Genomic DNA, 18,228 nt, shown 5'->3' with positions numbered 1-18,228 from the left:
AACAAAAATAATGATCCCTACTTTTTGTACTTAATCTAGTTAAGATTTTAATTTAGGATCTCACATGACTTTAATCTTTTTGTTTGATTGAGTGCTCTATATGTCAATTTTTTGGGTACAATAAAGGTTTTTTGTTTAATTCTAATACTAAATTATTGAAAGTAATCATTCTCATCTCATTTTTCATTTAAAAATTTGAATTGGTTTCAAATTCTAATTATTAAAATTATTTAAAATTATTTAATGAATAAAGCTACACATGTTTTTTAAAATTAATTTAAAAAAATAATATCCAAACAAGTTTCTGAACTATTTAAGAAAATTTAAATAAATCTTTATTCTTTTATTATATTCAATCAAATCTCTGTGCTTTATTTGAGGATACTTTGAATTTTTATTTTAGACTAAATAAGTTTTTATAATTAATAGTTGACTAATTATTATTAATCAAAATATCACTTGTTATTTTTTAATATCAATGGGATGTTGATATGTCACATTAAAAATGACATAGCATGTTAATGTGGTATAATGATATAAATTTGTGATATTTTTACCATCTATGTCAATGACAAATGAAAAGACAGTTAGTAATAAAAGTCAATTTAATCTAAAATAAAAGGATAAGAATTTTATTAAATTTAATAAAAAATAAAAATTTATTCAAATTTTTTAAAAATAATTTAAAAACTCAAAAATATTATGCCAAAAATAACAAGTTACAGACTATTTTGGTGTTTTCATCATATTGGTCGAAGAACGTAAACATTTTGTTCAAAACATGGATCGTTTATTTTCCCTACTCCCTCTTCAAAGCATTAGAAAATGGAAACCAGGCAAGCCCATTGAATTCTCCATCGTCCTGTCCTATTAGGAACTGGCATGGATTTCAAATTGGGTTCCGTGGGCTAGATTTAAGCCATGCCCAAATTGGTTCTGTGGGTGTCGAGGCATTTCGAAGTGCACCATGATTGAAGCTATTTTCGAGTGTGAAAGAGGTGATATCCTTTTGTGAGCCGCCGAGATTTTGGCGAAGGACGTTTCTTCCGCTTGAGGTCTGACCAAAGGTTTAAAACGTACGCTAGTTAGCAAGGGGCGCTTACAATGTATGCTTAAATGCTCATTTCTAGCTATGTTTCAACACCTTGTCTAAAATGGCTGTTCCATCTCTCTCCAAAACCAGACCTATCCACTCTCTCTTCCGCTCTCTCTACCACCCCAAACCCTTTCTCTTCTTCTCTTCTCTCACCCAAGAACAACCCACATCCCGGCCGTTAGCAAACCTCGTAACTGAAATCTCTCGCGTACTAAGCGACCACAGGAACCCTCACCATGACTTAGACCGCTCTCTCACCACATTCTCATCTCATATATCCACTCAACTCGTCGAACAAGTTTTAAAACGCTGCAAAAATCTCGGCTTTTCTGCTCACAGATTCTTTCTTTGGGCTGAAAAAATTCCGGGTTTTCAACATAGTGATAAAAGCTACCATATTTTGGTTGATATATTAGGAAGTAGTAAACAGTTTGCTATTTTATGGGACTTGTTGATAGAAATTAGAGATGGTAAACAGTTTGAGATAAACCCAGAAATTTTCTGGGTTGTTTTTAGAGCTTATTGTAGAGCAAATTTGCCTGGTGATGCTATCAGGGCTTTTGATAGAATGGTAGAGTTTGGAATTAGGCCTAGTATTCATGATGTTGATCAACTTTTGTTTGTGTTATGTAAAAGGAAGCACGTGAAACAAGCCCAAGGATTCTTTGATAGAGTTAAGCATGAGTTTGAGCCTAGTGCAAAGAGTTACAGCATTTTAGTGAGGGGTTGGGGAGATATTGGAGAAGCATGCCAAGCTCGTAAGGTGTTTGACGAAATGGTCCAACGAGGTTGTTCCATTGATGTTCTAGCTTATAATTGCTTGTTGGAGGCCTTGTGCAAAAGTGGTAACGTGGATGAAGCTTATAAGATGTTTGGAGCAATGGGTTCGAGTAGGATTGAGCTGGACGCTTGTAGTTACTCTGTTTTCATCCGTGCGTATTGTGAGGCTAATGATATTCACGCGGCATTTAGGGTGCTTGATAGAATGAGAAGATACAATCTTGTGCCTAATTTGTTCACTTACAATTGCATTATCAGAAAGCTTTGCAATAATGATAAGGTGGATGAGGCTTACCAGCTTTTGACTGAGATGATTGAGAGAGGAATCAGTCCGGATGAGTGGAGTTACAATGCGATCCTGGCATATCATTGTGAGCATTCTGAGGTTAATAGGGCTCTGAATTTAATTTCCAGAATGGAGAAAAATGAATGTTTTCCGGATAGGCACACTTACAATATGGCACTCAAGTTGCTTATTAGGATAGGAAGATTTGATAGGGCAACAGAGTTGTGGGAGAGTATGGCAAATAGAGGATTTTATCCTTCTGTCTCAACTTATGCTGTCATGATTCATGGTTTATGTAAGAAGAGAGGTAAATTGGAGGAGGCATGCAGATATTTTGAGATAATGATTGATGAGGGTATACCTCCATATTCTTCAACTGTTGAGTTATTGAGGAATAGGTTGTTGGGGTTAGGATTCTTGGACAATATAGAGATACTCGCAAACAAGATGGCAAGAAGCAGTTCTTGCTCAATACAAGAGTTAGCAAATGCAATGAGAGGTAAAACAGCATATAGGAGAACAAGAAGTGAAGAAACAGAGCTTGAAAGTGAGTGAAAACTACCTTGCTTTTCAGTTTGGTGCCTCTCAAGTATAAGATCAATCTTAAGTTAATGACCGATTTCAACACTGTTGATGATTGATTTTTCTAGCAATATGGATTGATTGATTTCCGTACCACCTGACTCTTTTTTTCCACCTCAGTGTGTTCACTTGTATAAGAAACTTACTTCACAGATTACTGAAATTAGCAGTCTTCATTTGTATCTTATACCTGTTGTGGCTAGTTCACAACAGACCCCATTTTGAAAATGCAGATAAAAGATGCAACTCCTTTCATCTCTTCTGTAAACCAAGGAGACCAAAATTTGAAAATCTCCTCTTGTTATTATGGATGTCGGAAAAGTTTTCCTAACAATACCTAAAATTAAATTATAAGGTAAATTATACAGTCACACGAGAAAGCAAAGATAAGTAAATTACAATAGAGGAACTTCAATTAGAGGGAAACAACCAAGAGAAAAGAATACTTCATCATAGGGTTGGCTCGCTTGGCCGACCCTAAAAAAAAAAAAAAAAAAAACAAAGAGGAAAAGAATAAGAAACAGTACTTTTGTGATTGATGCATCTGCAGTCCTTATTGTTTCCCAAGGTTATAATTGCAAACATCATAGAGCATTGAGGAAGAAAGTGTTTGGAGTAGCTTCATCTTCTGATTCTAGATACTTTCGCTGCCTTTCCTCTCCAGTGCTGATTATTATTAATGTATCTACCATGAAACTAGCTATTTCCACTGCGCTTCCTCTCCTCCAATGCTGATTATTATCTAATGTAGCTACCATGAAACCAAATAGATTGTCCAAGCAGCAAATGATCTTGTTGTCCTTGGCTAGATTCTCTTTTTATCAGAACCTGCTCAACGATTTCTCTGAAAAGAAAACAAAGAAGACATGCTGATTATAGGTAGTGGAGAACTGTAGAAAATTTCATTATACTATTATTGGTCCAAAATGTTTCATTAATGTTAACTTAGACGTAAACCAGACTCAAGATTACTCAGACATTCCAGGCAGCAAAATTTCCTAGTTGCCATACCAAGTCAATTGGAATTGCAAACTACAGTACTTTGGAAAGGTTCACATTTCATGTCTGATATTCTTTCATGATTAATATGAAGCTTTAGCCTTATAGCATAACTGTACCTTAGCTTTCGTATTAGAATTCTCTATGAAGAGCATAATTGGACTTGGATTAAAGCAAGAAAAATGTTGCTTTCTGGCAACTCAGAATGCATGCTTTGCTGCAAATCTTTGCTATATATTTAAGTAGTTATTAGAAAACAGCAGAGCATGGAAGCAAACATTTTTGCTCAGAAGTAATTTACATAATTATTGATTTTACAGAAATGTCTTAATCAACAATGAAATTTTAGTCTTATTTTTAATCGAGAAATGCATCAAAGGTAGCTAGAATCAAGTAAAAAGTGAAAATAGAAGTCATTTGTTTATCTCTAAGAGGGATATAAATGACTAAATAAGTAAATGCTTAAATAGAAGTCCCAGGAGACGTTCTGGCAAACATTTGAGACAGCATCAGTCGAACAGAGCCAACAATTTAACCCTTATAGCCAATCAGCTCTGATTTTAATTTATATTTTTCACATAAATTCTCAAAGATTTCATGTTGGATGAGAAAGGTCCTGTGAGACTACAGTGCACTAGACGAGACATTGCAACAGTATGAACATATATGAGAGCAAAAAATCTAAATTACTAACGCTAGAGGTTCAAGAAAATAATAATAACAGAGAGGGAAACCAAATGAAACATTACTAGGCCAATTTCACTTTCACTCATTTAAAGATTTTCAGTTTTCTGCATTCACCAATGTTTGAAACATGGAAGAAAAACAATTTTAGTGGCTTCATCTTCACCAATGTTCCTTTCGCTTTGAAAGCTGGTTTTCTCTTTCTTTGCAGTGTCATAGCTGAGTTGTAGCTTCTTCAACTTTGGACATCCCAGTAAACACTCTTCAATTTTAGATGCATTGTTAACTCAAGGAGTTCAAGTACAACAAGGTTTTCAATCACCTTGTGTAGTTGACTTGGTGTAGACACTTGATTTTGGTTAATATCTATTCTCAAAAGAACTATTTTATTATATAGAGAATAATGAGAACAACCATTACAAGTGAAGCACTACTTTATACATAACAACTAGAATAAGTGTCACAACCCAATTCCCGAGCCATGATTGGCGCATGGGCCCAATGGGTATAGCCCACTGAGCCCAAACAAACCTTTTTGTATGATCCTGTTCATCATTCTATCCATCACTTTAAATGTCATATTCCGTGATTCTCAAGTATGATTATTTCAACAATATAACATGGTAGTCAACTACTTACATTTACATTATCCAAAATAATGTCACCTATTACCAACTCATAGTGGCAACGTTAATCAAAATAAACATATATTGTTTACGACATGTATCTTAGTGGTTTACATCACATGTACGTATACACAGGCAAAAAGACTCATTGACTTCCAGCGGAGTGACTTTGGGTGAAGGTACAGCTACTGAATGCCATGGTACCTACCAAAAGGTGAGTGTCAATGGATGCCTCAGTCTAGGTCCCAACTATCTCTAAATATGAAAAACATCAAGTTGAAAAGAGTGAGTACAAACTCAGTAAGTGAATATAGGAAGGGAACAAGCATTAATACAAGAAGTTTTAGAAAACATGATGAACTTGTGTTGAAAATAATGCAGTTTAGCTCAATCTCTTGTTAAAACCTCTTAATGCAACTCTTGATCATTTAGTGCCTTAGTATTGAAAGATCAATGATCAATAAAGAAGTTAAAGAGTGAAAAGTATAGTATAGTTCAAGCAAGGCAAGCATAGCAGAGCGAATCTCGCTACAGCGGAAAGGTAGCGTAGCTATAGCAAGAATGAATTTTCACTACAGAAAATTCAGGGAAAATTTTTGAACGAACAACCCGAGAGTTTATTGTTGCAGCGAGAATGCATTTTCGTTGCAGCAAAAATTCGAGCACACATTTTACCTAACCATCGGAGAGTTTCTCACTACAGTGAAAATGCATTTTCGCTGCAACGAGAAACAGAGCAATGAAATTAAAAGAATTTTGGTCACAACGAAAACCCATTTTTGTTGCAATGAAAATTAGTTGGAAAGCATTTGTTAAATAGTAACATTCAATGTTCAATGCAAACACATAATACTTTCTCTAACCTCTCTATGTATGTGTATACATGTATACAACTCCCATCTCACCAGCTTATGTGCACTTCCACACCACACATAGCTAGAATCATCCTGTGCATTCCCACACCGCACAAGGCAATATCATCATGTGCACTCCCACATCGCACATGGCATATATCATCAATGTGTGTACTCACATAGCACACCACTATCACGCACATGGCATATATCATCAGTGTGTGCACTCGCATAGCACGGCACTATCACACATATCATCAGTGTGTGCACTCACACAACACATCACTATCACCGTCATGTGCACTCCCACACCGCACATGCACGGTTACAATTATCACCAAATAATGCCATTCAATGCATAACATACACATCAACATAACGTAGAAACACATGAATTCATCACATTCATATTTCACAACATAAAAACGTTTCATCAAAGGCTTGTTCCCATGCAAATTTTAAAGAAAAATCAAATAAAATATTTACAAGTGGTTCAATCAAGCATATAATCATTTATTCCAAAACATTGTAATGCAATTTCACTCACTTGTCTTTGTTGATTTTTTAATTGACTCCGACTTCCACTAATGCTCTAAGTGGAGATGTGAGGTCTCGTTGGAACCTATCACACACAATAGCATCACACCAACTCAATTGACATGAATATTATTTGAAAAGCTATTTTCCTAAATCAAGTTTTGCTAGTTATTCCTAACTAGCTTCCAATTACCATTTGACTAGTCATTAGTTTACATTACTCTAGTCACACTAAGAATAAACAAACAACCCTCAACAATAAAACAACCCACAACTCTAATTATTGGCCATCATTAACAACTTAAAATCAAACCTAACTCACTACTCACCTTGATGGTTTTGTAGTTGAATTCCTTTCCAAGAGTTTGTCAAGCTATTATGGAAAACCTCTCTCCCTCTCTCTAAAACATCCAACTAGTGAGAGAAAGTATTGAGGAAAGACTTTGAGAGTTCTTGAGGTGTAGAAGGGAAAGAGCATGAAATATCCTATGACAAGGTCTATAAAAACATAAGGTTCGGGGTTACCATGAAAAAATCATGGAGGTTTCAAAGGAGGCTTGCATGGAAGGTGGGAAACGTGAAATGGGGAGGAGAAATGGAAGGAAGAAGAAGAAGCTGCTAGAAGTGAGGGGAAGGTGCTGGAAAAATAAGATATTTATACTTGGGTTGACTAAAGTTCCATTTATTTACAAAGCCATTGCATGGTTGGCTTTACCTTATTCTTCCCTTTGGCTCAAACTTTTTACTCTTTTGACACTGAGAAAAGGTCCACAATAGATTAAAGGTACTCAAGTTCATGAAAACTTAAAAATTTAAACTCGAGACCCAAAATGACCATTTTGCACCTACCGTGGAAATTATCATTATTTCTATCTTCTTCGCTTATTTCATTATTATATACCTTATTAATTTATTCCTTAGGCCTACTTAGACCTTAATAATGTTAGAAAAACCCACTTCTAGGAGCTCACCAAGAAAATGACAGAACTACCCCTAACCCACGTCATCGTGTCTACCTCCACTACATGTCTATGAAGGTCTAGGTTTCACAATAAGTGTAGTACTACTCCATGTGGAACTAATAATATTATTAGAATAACCATTTCACATGGATAGTAGTGAAAGCAACTCGGAATAAGTGACAAGAGTCATGAGTTACTTCCATCTTGGGATGTTCCGGAGAGTTTGGCTTGGTGGCTCAAATATGGAGGTAATTAAGAGGTCTTCCTCTTAACCTTTTCCTGAAGTACAAGTGTTTCACCTTCCTACCTTATTCTCCTATATCTGTTCACATACACCTTCTTCTCTTGTACCTATTCACGAACAGCTTATTCTCTTGTACCTACTCACGTTCACCTCTTCCTCTACTACTTTTTACTCGAGAACAAGTCTTATTACACCCAAATTACAGTAACAGTTACTCACATTAATGTTTTTCATAATAATGTCATTCATTAGGTGCATTAAAGCTTATTCTTGAGTAACCGTCACTTTTAGCACTATATATAGTGCCTCACAACTCATATAGAGGAGCTCTTCCCTCCCTAAAAAAAGACTAATACATTTTCCTCCATAGCTTCTCTCTCTACATTCTCTTTCTAATTCTCTTATTATTGTCTTCCACATGCCACAACACTCAATACTTCAGGAACTACTCCAATCTTTCTCTCTGCCACCTCCGGCGGATCCTTTTACTTGTTTGTAACACTTCCTCTGCCTATCATAAGAACCTTTTTTACATTTTGGCGACTCCACTAGAGACGAGTGATTGCATTAAGTAAAAGCTTACTAGAAAAACTTTGCGTACTGGAAGAGATTGATAGTTCCTGTGGTAACCATGTGATAACTCTATGATATAGAGTTTTTTGAGCTTAATTTTGATAATAATTTTGCTAGGTTTTTGTAGTAATACATAGAAATTAGTAGGTTTTATTTAATTATCTTAAATTAGTTATTTTAGGTGAGTGAATCTAATTTTGGTTAATTTTATGCTTAATTTGGTGTTAATATGATTAAGATAGGTTGCTATTGATTTATTTGTGCTTTTGTAGGTGTTTGAAAGAAGAATTTTAATGGAAGAAGGAGAGCAATTTCGAGGTGCAGACTTCTAACATATATGTTTTGGTATTTTGGCCATAACTTTCTCTAAAGAGCTTCAAATGAAGCGATTCTTAGACCATTGGAAAGCTAAGAGAAAGATCTACAACTTTTATGTTTATTACTTCACCCATTAAGGCTTGTATAATGGTCAAAATCTTGTCAAAGTTGACGTACTGTAGCAGTCCTAGAGCAATAACGATTTTTGTTAATTAATTTGGCAAAGCTGCAACTTACATAGTCTGATAAGGAAATCCTATCTGAAATTGACTTCTTTCTTCACCCAACTTGGCCTAACTCCAAAGCCTATAAAAAAAACCTTTCAGAGGACTTAAAGAGAGAGGAGACTCCAGATTGACATTTGAGAGTCAAGGCACAAAGTCATTGAAGCTGAGAAGATTTTGAAGGATTCAAGAAGACATGGAAGATCAAGATTATAATTCTTGAGTTTATTCTTTTTGATTATTCTTTATTTTCTTAGTTTGATTTTAATGTTTAGATTTTGTTCAATGATGATGTGTGACTTGATGGGGAACTAAATTTCTAATCTAAGATTATAATTGAACTCAATATATAGTCTGAATTATTTATCTCTTTTTTGCTTATGTTTGATAGATTTAAGTTGTTTATTTTATTTTGTTCTTAATGCTTCTAATTGCCTAATCACCAATGAAATTGGATTGGAAACTTAGGTTAAATCTTGACAAAGGAGATTTAGGTAAAATAGCGTATGATCGAATACACTTAGTTGGTTAGGTGATTTGATTTGCATATAGGGTAGACATACACTTATAAGCCATACGTAACAAGGATTAGAGCACAAACTTAATGAATCTTTCGTCAATTTAATTTGCATAGACATATAGTAAATTAATTGGGATAGGTATTTTTATAAGAAACTTGACAAAGACTTGTAAATAATTTAGGACTCTAGGTTAGCAATTTAATCCATTAACTGAGTTAAGAGAGAGAGACAATAATCAGATCAAGTATTGAAGGATATTATAATCTTAGGTTTGGTAGTTAAGTGAGATTTATTTAATATTTAATTTTAGTTTTAGTTTATTAGTTTTAATTTTTCTTTTTTATTTTAATTATTAGGATAAAATTAGGGTGTTATAATTTTAGTAGTTAACAGTAGGAATTAAACAATTCTCCGTGGGAACGATGCTCTACTTTATTACTATATTACTTGTTAACGATACGTACACTTGCGTGAGTAAAAAATTCAACAACAAGTTTTTGGCGCTGTTGCCGAGGAATTGATTTTTAATTCTTTTTTGTTAATATTAATACCAAGCATTCTTAATTTTAACCTAGACTTTCCTTTTCTTTAATTTTTTCTTTCTTCTTTTCTTTTTTTTAGGTACTTTTAATTGTTGAATGCGAAGAGCTCGAAATTTGGAAATTGTTCTTTTTGATCTAGAAATCGAAAAGACTTTTTGAAGACTTCAAAAGAAAAATAAAAAAGTTTCTGCTCCAAGTAAAACAATGGCTGATCAACAAAAGGAAGAGACCAAGCCTTTGAGGAATTATGGAGCCCCATAAGTACAAAATCTCCACTCTAGTATCCGAAGACCTCCTATTCAAGCCAACAATTTTGAAATTAAGCCATCAATTATTCAGATGATTCAGATTGCTGTTCTGGAACAGGTAGAAGGTAGTGGCGAACACGTTCCAATCGAAGGACAAGGTGCTAGTCAATCAAGAGGTTCAATTGGACATAACTGAGGGGAGACATTTGCGGCTTGTTCGCGTCAAAAGGTGGAAGGCCATGTTGATAATCCTTCCTACATGGAGTCAACATCAGGTAAGAGTAGAATAAATAAAGAATTGATACCCGTTCCTTACTTTCTAGAAAATTACTTTGCAGAAATGGAAGTCCATCCCCGTGTGCAGCACAAGCGAAACTCAGATCCTGTGGGTCTTAGCTTAGCCTCAGAGAAAGCAATGGATATGAGGGAAAAAGATGGAATGTCTGATGACGATTCCATCTCGGTAAACTATGCAGCTAGAACCTGATCATGATTAATGCACTTGTGTGGAATGTGAGAGGTATTTCGGGTAAGGTGATACAAAGGAGACTTAAGAGTTTAAAGCTTGTACATAAAATAATGCTTTTAGTAGTTTTGGAGCCTATGGTTGAGGAAACAAAAGCAGAATTCTTTAGAAGAAAATTAGGTTATGAGAAGGTGATAACTAACAACTCTAAAAAAATATGGATTTTCCATTCTTTTGATATAAGCTATGAAGTGATATTAAACCATAATCAATGTTTGCATGTTAGCTTGTCCTTTCAGTGGCTGGAATGTCCTATTCTTGCTACATTTGTTTATGTAAAATGCACTAGAACAGAGAGAATCCCACTTTGGATTGTCCTGAGATCATTATCAGTAGATATTCGTGTACCTTGGCTTGTCGGAGGGGACTTTAATGTGATCCTAAATAGGGCAGAGAGACTATATGGTGCAAGTCCGCATGCTGGATCCATGGATGACTTTGCAGCAACCTTGCTAGATTATGGTTTGGTGGATGGTGGCTTTGAGGGTAATACATATACATGGACAAATTCACATGTGTTCCAGCGCCTGGATAGAATAGTTTATAACCATCAATGGATGGGGTTGTTACCAATCACTAGAGTGTAGCATTTGAATAGGGATGGATCGGATCATTGCCCATTGTTAATCTCATGTTTAAAGGCCACGGATAAATCTCCTTCTTCGTTTCATTTTTTTCATGCATGGATGCATCATCGTGATTTTAAACGTTGTGTTGAAGTTAACTGGAACCTTCCGATACATGGTAAGGGATTGCAGGCATTCTGGAGGAAACAACTTAGATTGAAATAACACCTTAAATGGTGGAATAAAATGGTGTTTGGTGACATTTTTCATAATCTGAAGGTGGCTGAAAATCACGTTGAAGTAAATGAGATCAAGTTCCAGCAAGAGCAATCCTTGCCTAATAGATTGGAGTTGAATAAGTCGTATGCACATCTTAATCAGCTTTTGAGCATGGAAGAAACTTTTTGGCAGCAAAAATTTGGCATTAAATGGGTTGTAGAAGGTGAACGGAATACCAGATTTTTTCATGAGAGTGTAGAAGAAAAGAATTAAAAGTCATGTCTTTAAAGTGGAAAATCAGGATGGTGGGTGGTTAGAGGAATTGGAGGCAATTGGAAATTTTGCAGTGGCTTTCTTTTCATCTCTCATGCAGGTCGGGCAATGCGATATGAATAGGTTTAACGGAGCACTTATGTCACGACCCGACACTCCCTTCGAGCCCGTGACAACTGTCGCGAAGTCTCAATAATCATTCATTACCCGGTATGTCAACCGAAACCTCGCAAGGCTCTTGCATAAGTTTTCCACTTCCCCTATGAGCAATAGTTACTAAATATCGAGTTTTAAGAGAATATAAACTATTTTAGATCGAAAACAATCAAAATAAAATTTTCGCTACACAAGGGTATTTTGGTCTTTTTACTTGAAAATTTTGAAACTTGATAAAAATACAACGTATGGTAGAAAGATATCCATTTTTGATTGAAAATAAATTTTCGTAATCTAAATCATCTATTTGGAGTGAAAAGTTGGCTAATTAGACTAAATAAAAATATTCGATAATATATTCTATTTTCTTATAAAACCATTTTTATAGAACTATGCATAAATAATTTTTGTAGCGTAAGAACAAAATAAATTCATATACATAGTGATACAGTAAACCAGGTATTCAAAATTTTCCTACAGTGGCATATGGACCCCGAGATAACCAAAAGTGTGCAAGAATGTAGACCTACGATTTCCAAGGAAGTAAGTCTAAAAGAAATCCTTGATGAAATCGACTGCCTACAGATTATCCTGAACCTGAAATGGTTAAAAAAAGAAAGGGTGAGTTTTCATAAACTCAATGAGTAAACAAAGTCCATCATTAACATCTAAAGCCGAGTAAATGGAGACAGTTAACTTTTCATCATACCATAATCCACAACATTTTGTACTTGTTTCAAATCATATAAAACAACACATTTCATTATAATACACATCACGACTTATGATTTTCTTAAAAAAACTTGGCTCGTGCCAAAAATCGTACTCGGTGACACCTTGGCCGAGGCATTCACCCGAGTCCGCCAAGGTTATTAAGTTAACAACTACTCATAAAAAAAAAAGTTTAGCCATCCCTTGGCGTTGGCAGAGTTCATCCTCAAGTGGTGGTTCGGCGTGAAGTGAACTCTATCGTACCTTAGGAGATATCCTTCGCGCCTCTCATACTAAGGTAAATATAACGGGGTTTACTGTGCCCCTCTAATAGGCTGGTCCACGGAAACCTGCCTACTGTAGTGGCTAATTAAATAACCCACCAATCAATAAAATTTTGACAGCATAACGGGACTAACACAATACTACACAGCCTGTCAAAGGAAAACAAACAGTTTATATATTTCACAATCCAAAAACCCAGCCACATATGTCATCACATATCAGTTCATAAATCATCAATTCCAAACATAGGTACGTAAACTCAAATATATAGGCAACATCAAAGGTTGGTCTCCACATACTCACATTTTCAAAAACATTATTGAATTGTAAAATAAGTCATAAACCTTATTCCTCAAATCAATTATTAGTCATAAAGCATAAAATTCATTTAGGTTCAATATTCTTAAAATCATAAAAACGATTGTAAAAATACTCTAGATAGATAAGATGAACAGTTGTTACTCACTTTGACGGGAATTTACAACACTCCTAGTCTTGATCCTCGGGTGCAATACCTTTGCCCTTATCCGAGGGCTCACCACCTATACATAATGTGTAACGGGAAATTAAATATACTTATGCTAAATCGTCACAAAACTATTCTATGTTCTATATGAATGCATGCAATGAAATGGGAGGTGTTCGACCTATCGCGCACTATACACTATTTAATCGATCTAAACGTCCAATTCGATTCCAATTAATTTATTGCACATCCAGTACTCCCCAAAATTCCACACACTTCACTAAAAATCTATTCTAAGTGCAATTACCAAAATATCTCTCATTATGGTGCAAATTGCTAACTAACGGGAGTAAAATTTTTCGATACCCGTTTTCAATTTCTAGTATTCCTAAGCACCAAATACAATCTAAAGGGCATGAAAAACAACCTAATTCATCATCAAATCTCACCCATAAAATTCGGCCAAGATAGGTTCTATAATGGGTATGTAGATTTCTTGTTTAATTTTCATACTAAATGTTACTAAACACCTAAAAACACTAAGTTACCTTGAAATTCAAATAAATCCATCACCAACTTTCTCTCTCTAAATCTGGCCAGCATATTTCCCCTCATGAAAACATGAATTTAATTCATGGAAAATGGAAAAGAATGCATGGGCAAGATGAATTTCAAGCTTAAGATTAAAAATCTTACCTTTAGTCACCAATTTCTTGAAAATTCAACAAATTTTCCTTAGTTTTTCCTCCCTAGGGTTTTTCTTTCTTTTCTTTTCTTCTCTTCCTTGCTTGGCCGAATATGTGGAGAAATAATGGCTGATTTATGCTGATTTTTAAGTTAAATAATAAAATATCTTAAGCTTGACACGTCATTTTCTTATTGGTCCATTTTTAAAACTTTAAAAATTTTAAACCTTTAATCTCCACCACATGATTAGTCAAAGGTCAAAAATGAGGATAAGGGAAGACTATGTGCTGGACAAATGTCTTGATGGTGGAAAATTACTGTTTTGTCCTCGGTGTGGCAAAATTACCCTTTTGCCCCTATGCTCCCAAAAATATCGAGATTACAATTTTTTTCACTTCTTAACCTTAAATTATACTCCAATACTCAAATCATACTCTAATAAGTCAAATGGGGTTAGAAATATCTTTTCTAAAAATTTCCATTTTATCCCTAAGTGGCAAATGACCATTTTGCCCCTAGCTAGTGAAAATTTCGGTTTGATTCCAAATTGATCCTTAAACTCTGAATTACCATTTTGAGTCATCCTTGGACTGTGACGCTCTTAATTTCACCTTAAAATTCCTATTTGATCTAGTTCGAGGCTTAAATCAACTTTGTTGTATCTCTAAGTACAATACCTACTTTTGTAAATTTTTCGAGACTCTCCTAGCATGCAAATATACTATCCATTACATGTATGTCATGACGAGTATTTTATAAGGTCGGGCTTTACAACTTATTCCTTCCATTGTCTTGAATTTAGAAAATGATATTTTATGTGCAACGCCAACATTGCAAGAGGTCAAAGCTGCGGATTATTGCATAGGACCTATTTGAAGAGGTAGTAGATTTTTTTCATGATGTAGAAATGCCAAGGGAAGTGACTTCAACCACGTTGGTTTTGCTTCCTAAGACCAGTAATGCTTCCAGGTGGACTGATTATAGGCCAATAAGCCTTTGCACAATGCTAAACAAAATTATTACAAATGTCTTGGCAAACCAATTAGCTAAGATTTTACCTAACATCATCACTGAAAATCAGAGTGGATTTGTTGGTGGGAGATTGATTAGTGATAATATTCTACTTGCACAAGAACTAATGGGGAGACTAGACAAAAAAGTGAGGCGCGGTAATTTGGCAATTAAATTGGACATGGGGCTTCCTTTACAGAATGTTGGAGCAATTTGGATTTAGTCCACAATGGATTAATATGATCCAAAGATACATATCTAATTGCTGGTTTTCGGTGCTAATTAATGGTAGGGCAGCTGGATATTTCAAATAAGAGAGAAGGTTGCGACAAGGGGACTCTATATCTCCTTTGCTATTTGTGTTGGTAGTAGAATATTTATCCCGTGGCTTGAATAGCCTTTATACTCAATATCCATCGATACATTATTCTTCAAATTATTATTTGGTACTTAGTCACCTTGCCTTTGCAGATGATGTCCTTATTTTTTCGAATGGAGCCAAATCGTCCTTGCAAAAAATATTAGCTTTTTTGCAAGAATATGAAGTTGTGTCCGGACAACGCGTTAGCTATCAGAAAAGTTGTTCCATTACGCACAGAAATTTGGCAAGTTCCAGACGACAAATAATCTCTAATACTACAGGATTCTCTAATTGGTGCCTTCCTATCACTTATTTCGGTGCTTCACTTTACAAAGGTCCTAAACAAGTTTTTTTATTTGATGATCTGGTAGCAAAGATAAGGGAGCGCATTACAGGTTGGGAAAACAAAATTTTGTCCACAGGTGCTAGACTTACTTTAATAAGAATTCTTTTATCCTCTTTACCCATTTATTTGCTTCAAGTCTTAAAGCCCCCGGCTTGTGTTATTGAGAAAATTGAAAAACTATTTAACAATTTTATGTGGGGAGATTCCACAAATGGTAAAAAGATACATTTGACCTCTTTGTAGAAAATCATTTGGTCAACTTCTGAGGGTGGTTTAGATATTAGAAATATTTCAGATGTTGTTGAGGCCTTTGGAATGAAGCTTTGGTGGCATTTTCAATCTTGTAAGAGTCTATGGGCTCGATTTATGAGGGTAAAATATTGTGTTGGCCAGGTTCCAAGATATGTAAAATCGAGAATTCATGATTCTCAAACTTGGAAACATATGTTGGTGAGCTGCCTGCTGACTGAACAGCATATGAGATGGCGGATAGGCAGGGGGAATTTATTCTTTTGGCATGACTACTGGATGGGAGAGGAGCCTATTGTCAATCGTTTCCCAACATTTATCTCTTCAATGATTCAAGTTTGTTATTTCTTTGGCAATGGTAAATGGAATGTGGAGAAATTAATGGAGGTGTTGCAAGAGGAGTTAATTGGGGAGATTTTACAAATTTCGATTAACACATCATGTGAGGATGTGGCTTATTGAGTACCAACATCTGATGGCCATTGTTCTACTAAAAGTGCTTGGGATTTAATACGAAAATGACATTTAGTGAACCCTGTGTTTGACTACATTTGGCATAGGTGCATCCCGTTATCAGCTTCATTCTTTCTATGGAGGTTAATTCAAGATTGGATTCTGGTGGAGATGCGACTAAAAATTAAAGGATTCCAGTTTGCATCTAAATGTCAATGTTGTAACTCAGAGGAAACACTTCTGCACGTAATGTGGGACAATTCAGTTGCAAAACAGGTTTGGCACTATTTTGCAAATCTTTTTCAAATTTCTGTGATCAATCCCCAAAACATTATCAGATTATATGGGCATGAATATATTCTGGAGATTATACGAGGAATGGCCACATACGTATCTTAATCCATCTCTTTATTTTTTGGTTCTTGTGGATGAAGCGAAATGATGCTAAACATAGATCATTGGGCATGTATCCGAACCGTGTGATATGGCAGATTTTGAAGCTTATTCGTCAGTTATTTCATGGGAGGCAGTTCCAACGTTGGCAATGGCGGGGTGATATTCAGATAGCTCAGATGTGGGGATTGACTTTTCCAAGAAAAGTACTAAGTCTGCCTAAAATAATATCTTGGCATAAGCCATTGACAGGTGAATTTAAGTTGAATGTTGATGGTAGCTTTATAAATAATTTTCAGAATGCTGTTGGTGGTGGATTATTACGTGATCATATAGGTACGTTAGTATTTGCATTTTCTGAAAATTTGGGAGCTAAAAACTCCCTACAAGGAGAGTTATTAGCCTTGCATAGAGGATTATTATTATGCTAAGAGAATAATATTTCACGATTATGGATTGAGATGGATGCTATGATTGTTATTCAAATGTTAAAGGAGGGACACATTGGCTCACATGACAGTAGGTATTTATGGGCATCGATACGACAACAATTGAAACTTTTCTCATTCAGGATCTCCCACATCCATAGGGAAAGTAATCAAATAGCAGACTTGTTAGAAAATTGTGGTCACCAACATCATGGTCTTCAAGTTTTTGAGGTAGCCCAAGGAAAATTACAGGGAATTTTAACATTAGATAAAAGTAATTTACCATATGTTAGATTTAAATAAATGTAAAGGAGTAGTACTCCTTATTTATTTTACTAGCTTTATTTTGAGGATTATTTAGAATCTTGTAAAAGTGATGGGTTTCAATTTTATGATTACATTCATAGTTATGCTGTCACGACCCAAATTTCGGGCCATGACCGACGCAAGGGCCCAATAGACGTAGTCCATTAAGCCCGAGCAAGCCTATCTATCTATTCCACTCATCATTCCATCAAATATTGCTAAGTCACAATATATAACTTTAAATCAAAATATTGATAGACATTGCCAACTCGTATTGGCATTACTCATTTAAAATATACATACATTATATACAGCATGTATCTCAATAATTTACATCAAGTTTATCTATACATCAAAAAAAGAAGACTCGATTTCCAGCAGAGGGACTCGGATGAATGTACTACTGCTGAATGCCGAGACACCTACCCAAAATATGGATACAAGTCTACAAGGACACCTCGTCTTAGTTACCGACTGCCTCGTGATCTGAAAACATGAAGTTGAAAGTGGTGAGTATAAACCTAGTGAGTGAATAAGGAAGGGAACAAGCATACCATAAGAAATCTTTAATGAAATCATGATGCATTCTTTTTCAAAACAATGCAATTTGTTTCTATTCTTATTAAAAAATTGTAATAATGAATCCATACATATTAAATAATTTGAAAAATGAAAGCTTCAATATTACGCAAGCAAGTCAAATACGACAACGAATC

At 35.1% G+C, this 18,228-nt stretch overlaps 1 protein-coding gene and 1 long non-coding RNA gene across 2 annotated transcripts; one reads left to right on the top strand and one right to left on the bottom strand.

Annotated features, from left to right (window-relative positions):
• The first annotated feature begins 766 nt into the window (after positions 1-766).
• On the top strand, positions 767-2,920 carry LOC18595728 (Pentatricopeptide repeat (PPR) superfamily protein). The gene has a single exon (XM_007023806.3). It carries the CDS (start codon positions 1,155-1,157, stop codon positions 2,715-2,717), a length of 1,563 nt encoding a protein of 520 aa, XP_007023868.3. The 5' UTR covers positions 767-1,154; the 3' UTR covers positions 2,718-2,920.
• A 9,376-nt stretch (positions 2,921-12,296) lies between these two features.
• Positions 12,297-14,065, bottom strand: LOC148762103 (uncharacterized). Its single transcript, XR_016026957.1, has 3 exons — positions 13,975-14,065; positions 13,279-13,354; positions 12,297-12,413 (listed from the first exon to the last, which is right to left on the bottom strand). It is a non-coding gene; the product is annotated as an uncharacterized LOC148762103 (long non-coding RNA).
• Between the last annotated feature and the right edge of the window lie 4,163 nt (positions 14,066-18,228).

Source organism: Theobroma cacao, chromosome 6 (genome assembly GCF_053813885.1).
Source record: "Theobroma cacao isolate CCN51 chromosome 6, ASM5381388v1, whole genome shotgun sequence".
Lineage (NCBI taxonomy): Eukaryota > Viridiplantae > Streptophyta > Magnoliopsida > Malvales > Malvaceae > Theobroma > Theobroma cacao.
The sequence above is the reverse complement of the archived record's forward strand: the minus strand, read 5'-3'. Positions and strand labels throughout refer to the sequence as shown.

Bases quoted from the DNA above. Each gene is read 5' to 3' on its own strand.
- LOC18595728 (XM_007023806.3), top strand. From the start codon at position 1,155: ATGGCTGTTCCATCTCTCTCCAAAACCAGACCTATCCACTCTCTCTTC.